Source organism: Betta splendens, chromosome 6 (assembly GCF_900634795.4).
Source record: "Betta splendens chromosome 6, fBetSpl5.4, whole genome shotgun sequence".
In the NCBI taxonomy this organism is placed as follows: domain Eukaryota; kingdom Metazoa; phylum Chordata; class Actinopteri; order Anabantiformes; family Osphronemidae; genus Betta; species Betta splendens.
The window spans coordinates 11,686,982-11,693,247 of NC_040886.2; the positions used below are offsets into that span (position 1 = coordinate 11,686,982).

At 45.9% G+C, this 6,266-nt stretch overlaps 1 protein-coding gene across 1 annotated transcript; it reads right to left on the bottom strand.

Moving 5' to 3' along the window:
- Nucleotides 1-1,295: 1,295 nt before the first annotated feature.
- Nucleotides 1,296-5,239, bottom strand: ankrd34c (ankyrin repeat domain 34C). The gene is made up of 2 exons (XM_029154827.3): nt 4,852-5,239; nt 1,296-3,923 (listed from the first exon to the last, which is right to left on the bottom strand). Exon 2 carries the CDS (start codon nt 3,871-3,873, stop codon nt 2,272-2,274), a length of 1,602 nt encoding a protein of 533 aa, XP_029010660.1. The 5' UTR covers nt 3,874-3,923; nt 4,852-5,239; the 3' UTR covers nt 1,296-2,271.
- Between the last annotated feature and the right edge of the window lie 1,027 nt (nt 5,240-6,266).

Below are 6,266 nucleotides of genomic sequence, written 5' to 3' on the forward strand. Positions count from 1 at the left end.
AACCTGAGGTCAAAGTGCTAAATTTAGTTTTCATTCTCACAAATGGGTCAAATAGTTAGTTTTTCACTTTACTGTCATGTAATGTCATGTGATGAATAAAATGTATATTAGCTGCAGCTTGAAACTTGACTAAAATGAGAAACCACATAATTAACATCATCATTCGCTGTGTGACACCAGAGATACTGCTTAGTTTACTTGCAGGAGTTTAGGATATAATTTAGTTCTATTTAAAGTACCTACTGAGTGTACTCGGACTTAAATGGTAGCTGTGTATTTAAACCCAGTTTCTGCGCCTGATGTAATGAATGTGCTCCATCTACTGGACTCCTTCATAAGACAGAGACCACGCTGGTGAGTCTACATCGACCTCTGCTGGGGGAATATTAGAAATGATTCATTATTCATTATCATCATCTGCCCCCCACAGCAACACTGTCCTTCAGCAGTGGCTTCACACTTACAGTCCGACCACTGCACTAATAACACTTACAAGTGGCTGTTTGAAAGCATGAAAGGAACTTGTGTTTACTCCATTCAGCTTCATTAGTCTGCTCCATCCTACACACTAATAATAGGTGATAAGACACGAAGAACTAATAATTAAGGAAGCAAGCAGGCAGTTCCCTGTGACATCAGCAGCAGAGACATGCACTAGATGTCTGTGATATACGTACAGTACAGGCTGATTTAGTTTTTCAAATGTTTGCCACTTGGGGGCAGCAGCACTGAAAGCAACGCACTGACACAAGGTGATCTTGTTTTTACAAATCCATAGATTCCTGAGGGAGCTATCTGTGTCTGTAGCTGCTGAATATTCAGCAGCTAAAGCTCATTCATTATTGTTTGTCAGCTATAATAATAATAATAATAATAATAATAATAATAATAATAATAATAATAATATTAATAATAATAATAATAATAATAATAATAATAATAATAATAATAATAACAATAATAATAATAATAATAATAATAATAATAATAATAATAATAATAATAATAGGGACTTTATCTCTTTCTTCAACCTCTGAACGACTCTTTGACATTTAAGCTCTGGACATTTCACTGTGTCCTTTGATTCCTGCTCTGTGGGAAAACATTTCCGTGGCGGTGGTAGCTTCAAATGTCTGACATAAGCCCGGTGACATCAGCGGCCGCCCTCGTCATCACACCGGTGGACTGCCAAGAGGCCCGAGGAAGGAATGATGCGCTCATGCCGAGCATCTGTGAGGCTGCGAGCAGCTGAGCCCCTGCTCAATGTGACAAATGAGTAAACAAACAAACAAACGGAAATTCACGTGATACATTTATTCAGAATATACAACAAACTACTTGCAAAAATACTATGGATTCATTTATGTTGTTTTTTTATCTTAAACAGAAGCACTAGCTTCACTAACAAGTTATGGAAGCTGTATGATCTTTAGTCTTGATTGCCATTAGCATGAAATGACATTTTAAATCACATGTTTTATCAACATCTCTGTGTTCTATGGGCTCAAATGTCATTCATGTTTTTTTTATTTCCCTTGTCGAATTATATTTACTTTTACAAATCTTTTTTTTTTAATTTAAATTTTAAATTTTAAAATTTTATTTTTTTTTTTAAATTATAGCAACCATGTCATTTTTCTTACTGGGCAATAAAGTGCTGTTATAGCCCGTTGTTTACCTGCTTCTTAAGGCATATTGTTCGTTCATTCACATCCTGTATAGTCTGAGACTTCATTTTGTTCTAACACGACCAACAGTACATACATGAAAGACATTTTGGTTACATCCTCGTGAATTAAAAATGATCCTAAAACATTGAATGTATCCTTTCACTTTTTAGGTTTCTTCATATCAAAGGCACTTTGTACAAATTTGCTACAAACAGTCAAATTTCATCAAACTCAAAGCTACATCTCAGACAAGTGCACCATATGTTTTCCTTTTCAAAGAAAGTCAATCAGTGGTGCTAATTACATATGCACAAAGTGCACCCGAGTGGCCTGCTGGCTACAAATGGACCCTGTATGTTCTCTACACGTTACATTATCATGTAAGAGAGGAAAAGTACCATGTCTTGGCATTTACATTCAAACTGTAATACACATACAGCAGATGTTGTAAAGTCAAAGTATAACAAGTTGAGTGTGACACTTGCAGATAACCTATTTGTCTATATTGCTCAGTTTTAATAAATATATTTTATAAATCACACATTATTTGACATCTAGATGGCCGCGACTGTACACAACTGAATTTATGGATCTCCACCAGCTAATGAGCCAGCTCTTCAAAATCATAAAGCTGCTTCATCTGCTCCACTTGCATAGAGTGCCTCCTCACTAGTTTCTTCTTACATTTGAGGCCGCCTCTCTTTGGTGTGCTGGGTGCTACTGGGGCTATGGATCTGAAACCTGTGGCCAGGGGTGAGGAGGGCTTGCTACAAGCGCCGATGTCAGGGATGGGGGGGTTGGGGTTGACGTTGAGGGGGGGCAGCTGGCCGGGCCGGGTGTGGGAGATGTGGTCCAGCAGGAGCGTGCCTGAGCCCCGCCGCTCCAGGAGGCCCGGCGGGCGCCGGCGCGCCGTGCTGGGGGACGACGTGCTGGCGTTGCTGTCTAGAGACTCTCTGGAGCTGGTCAGCATCGCTAGCGGGGAGGTGTTTAGTTTCCGCCGCTCCACTGGGACCTTAGGCGAGTCTAACATGGCAGAGTCTGAATAGAGCTGTGAGTCGGAGTCATAGTGGTCGTTCCCCAGACGCCTCCGGTGCACCGTGTCTCGCAGGCTCACCAGGCCGGAGCTGCAGCCGCTGCTCTCCTGCTCCGTGGGCACGGTGCTCCGCCGCGCCAGCGGCTGGTGCTGGTGCTGGTGCTGACCCAGAGTCCGCTCGTACGACGCCTTCGACGCCGGGGGGACGGACAGCGAGCTGGTCATTTTGCAGGCCTGGTCGCCCACCGGTGGGAACAGGCCGTCCTTGCCGTCCACGCTGCTCTGTCGAGACAGCGCCGCCCTCTTGCTCAGGCAGAGCCCGTTGACGCCCGCCACCACGTCCTCGTCAGAGCTGGCCCTCCTGCCCTCCTCGCCGGCCGCGGCCGCGGCCAGGACGGACGGGGCGATCAGGCCCCACGGCTCCGACTGCAGCCTCTTCAGCTGGGGCAGGCGGGCGCGCTTGGGGTTCGGGGCCCGGCGCGTCGGCGACGCCGGCCCGTTGGCGAGCTTCGAGGCCGAGCTGGAGCTCTTCAGCTTCGTCTGGAAGCTGAACACGGTGTTTTGCTGCTCCTGTTCGGGCGCGGGCGACGCCGTGACGCTGATGTCGGAGGGGGAGGTGCAGTAGGCCGGGGAGGACCTGTCGTCCAGCTCTGGGGACGGGGGCACGTTCAGGTACTGTTTGGTCGTTTTAGTCCCAGACGGTGACTTGTCTGTGGTGATGATGATGACCTCCTTGCCTTTGGCTTTGCACGCATCCAGCAGAAGCTTCAGCGTCTCCTTATCATCTGCATTGATGGCGTAAACCAGCGCGGAGGCGCCGCTCCGGTCCTCCAGACTGGGATCCGCTCCATTGCTCAACAGGTGATCCACCACCTCGTGTCCGGCCTTGTGAATGCAGGCGTGCATCAGGGCCGTCCTGCCCGCCTTGTCCTGTATGTTGGGGTCTGCCTGGTTGTCCAGCAGGTACTTCGCCAGCTTGGACTTGCTGACGCTCTGCTGGTCGGCGTGCGTGGACATGCAGGCCACCATGAGCGGGGTCTCGCCGCGCTCGTTGCTCTCGTTGATGTATGCGCCGCCTTCCAGCAGCAGCCGGGTGAGTCTCAGGCGCCGGAGCCACACGGCCTTCAGGAGAGAGTTTCCGTCCGTGCGCAGCTCCAGAATGTCCGCCATTTCCCAGCCAGTCACAGATCTCCTCAGTGTTGAACTTACAGCTCACAGTCCTTTGAACAAAGCATTAAAGTCATTTATTTTACGTTCTAAAACCTTTACAGTGTCACCATGTTTGTGTTTTCTGACCGTCACCACCAGCAGGTGGCAGTCTGCTATAACATATAATGTATAACTTCCTATTATAGATTTCTGATTTAGCTAATCTTTATATAATAGCTCCGCTGCATTTTGTACACATGGCAGCAATGTGCAGAAATTTGTGTTTGCTATGAGGAAAATGGTCAAGAGCAACAATGTGTGCGTGCAGGAGACAGCGAGGTAACCTGTTAGATTCCCAAACCCCACGCGCTGCAATCACACGATGAGCTTTTAATTCAAACCAAACGCCATCTGTTCAGCGCTGTCACAACACGACTTTTCTCCTCTTGTGTCCTTTTCCGTCATATTTGTGGAAGAAGACAGAGAGAGAGAGAGCGAGAACCAAAGCACCCACCAACCTGTGAGTGCTTTAATAAAGCGCCAGCCGTTTCTTATCCGTTTCTACTGAAACAATGAAACGTTAACGACTGAACGCTAACGAGGCTATTGTCATTAAAATGTAAAATACCGAACATGTGTGGTTGAGACACGCGACATTAAATAACATCACACGACGAGGCGCGAGGGTCGCTGTCCATGGTTCTCAATTTGAATCATCTGGCGACGCAGACGCGCTCCACTACAAATAGTTGGGTCTGTCTCCTAATTATCCACTAAATTATGGGATCTTAATTCAATTTATTTGACATATGATGAATTCATATGAACGATGCGGCGCCTCACGTGATAGATTATTATTATTTTATTCACCAGCCTCCCCTGAGCTAAGCGACGCAATACACCGACATGAAGTTGAATTCATTAACTCTTGTTTGTAATAATTTCAGTCAACCGAGTTGAAGCATTTCGCTTCGACCTGGTGTCTGTCAATCCTCTTACCTTGCCAGAGGAGAGGTTTTCCATGTCCAAAGTGGCCGGTGTTTGACGCGTCAGAGAGAAAGGAATCGAAGAAATGTAATTATTCTAACCCGAAAACTTTGTGTCAGTTCTTCACAAAATGCCCTTTTCTCGGCGTTTCACACGGACGCGTCCGACTTCGGGCTGCGGCGCGCCGCGCGTCTCTGGCACCATAACACGCGAGCTGTGTGGCTTTTGTTATGGAGGCACACTACATCAGTCCAATGGGGAGTATTCCTTTCGCTGCGCACTCAAGGATCACAACCTGGAGCCGCCGCGGGTTATAAATAACTTACTTTCTTGCTTGTTGAATGAAACGTGTATTCTCTTGACGTCAGAGTCGACCAAAATAAATTGCAGCTGATGAAAACTTCTGTCCTGATCTTCGTATCTGCAGGACACAAACAAAATGAGTGTTACCTCCCAGAGACGTGTAAATGTCGCGCGTGTGTGCTTTATTATTATTTCAAAAGGGCAATTTGTAAATGAAAGCACACTGTTGGGCCTAATAGAAATAAGGGGGTAATAAATATAAATAGCTGGTTACTGCGTATGGCTTATTGAAAATTTACTTAATGCTGTGATCTGCCATCTAATACAGTCAATTCACTAATAAACAAACAAAAGACTGGAAAGACTTATTCAGAAATCAACATATATAAATTTATGCAAAATGTTATTTTACATGTGTCTTTGATTGACACGTTTCATTTGGCAATAAATTAGGAGACAGAGCAAAATATTTCACATCTATATGTATTTACTGCACAATTAAAGAGGCCAAAACTTGTAGCAGCCATCACAGCTATACAGCCTAATAGGGACATTTCTATTTTTAGGTTGCTATGAGACAGCACAGAAGCAGTTTCTAATGAGAACAGTGATGTTCTCAGCCCTGCAAGGAACAGGTAAATCAGACACATAACATTCCAACATGGATTCAGCCATGTCTAAGGCATTTACTATAATACGTTTTTAAAAGGTGGTGTGTTTCCACATGTGCAGTGAAGCCACCACCACCACCATCAGCAGCAGCTGCAGCAGAAGCAGCAGCGGCGGCGATCGATCATTAGTCCTTTGACCCCTGCTCTTTTCCTCCGAGACTTAGACTAATCACTTTATTATCCATCCAAACACTTGACATCTCACGATTCCTGTCGTCGGCGCTGGCAGTGATTTCTCACCTGTGATTGCCTTCGAAGTCTCCAGGGACATGTTGTTTACGAGGAACGCTGAGAAGGTGGTTTAAAAATAACGGCACACAACGTAGGCGCCCAGCCGACGGGACGCGTGCTTCCCGTTCAAGACCTGATAGTGTGTTATAGGGGCGCACCTGCGTGGCTGTGGTCATGATTTTGTCAGGCATCTTGTCAAAACACAGGAAAACGCCATGCAGT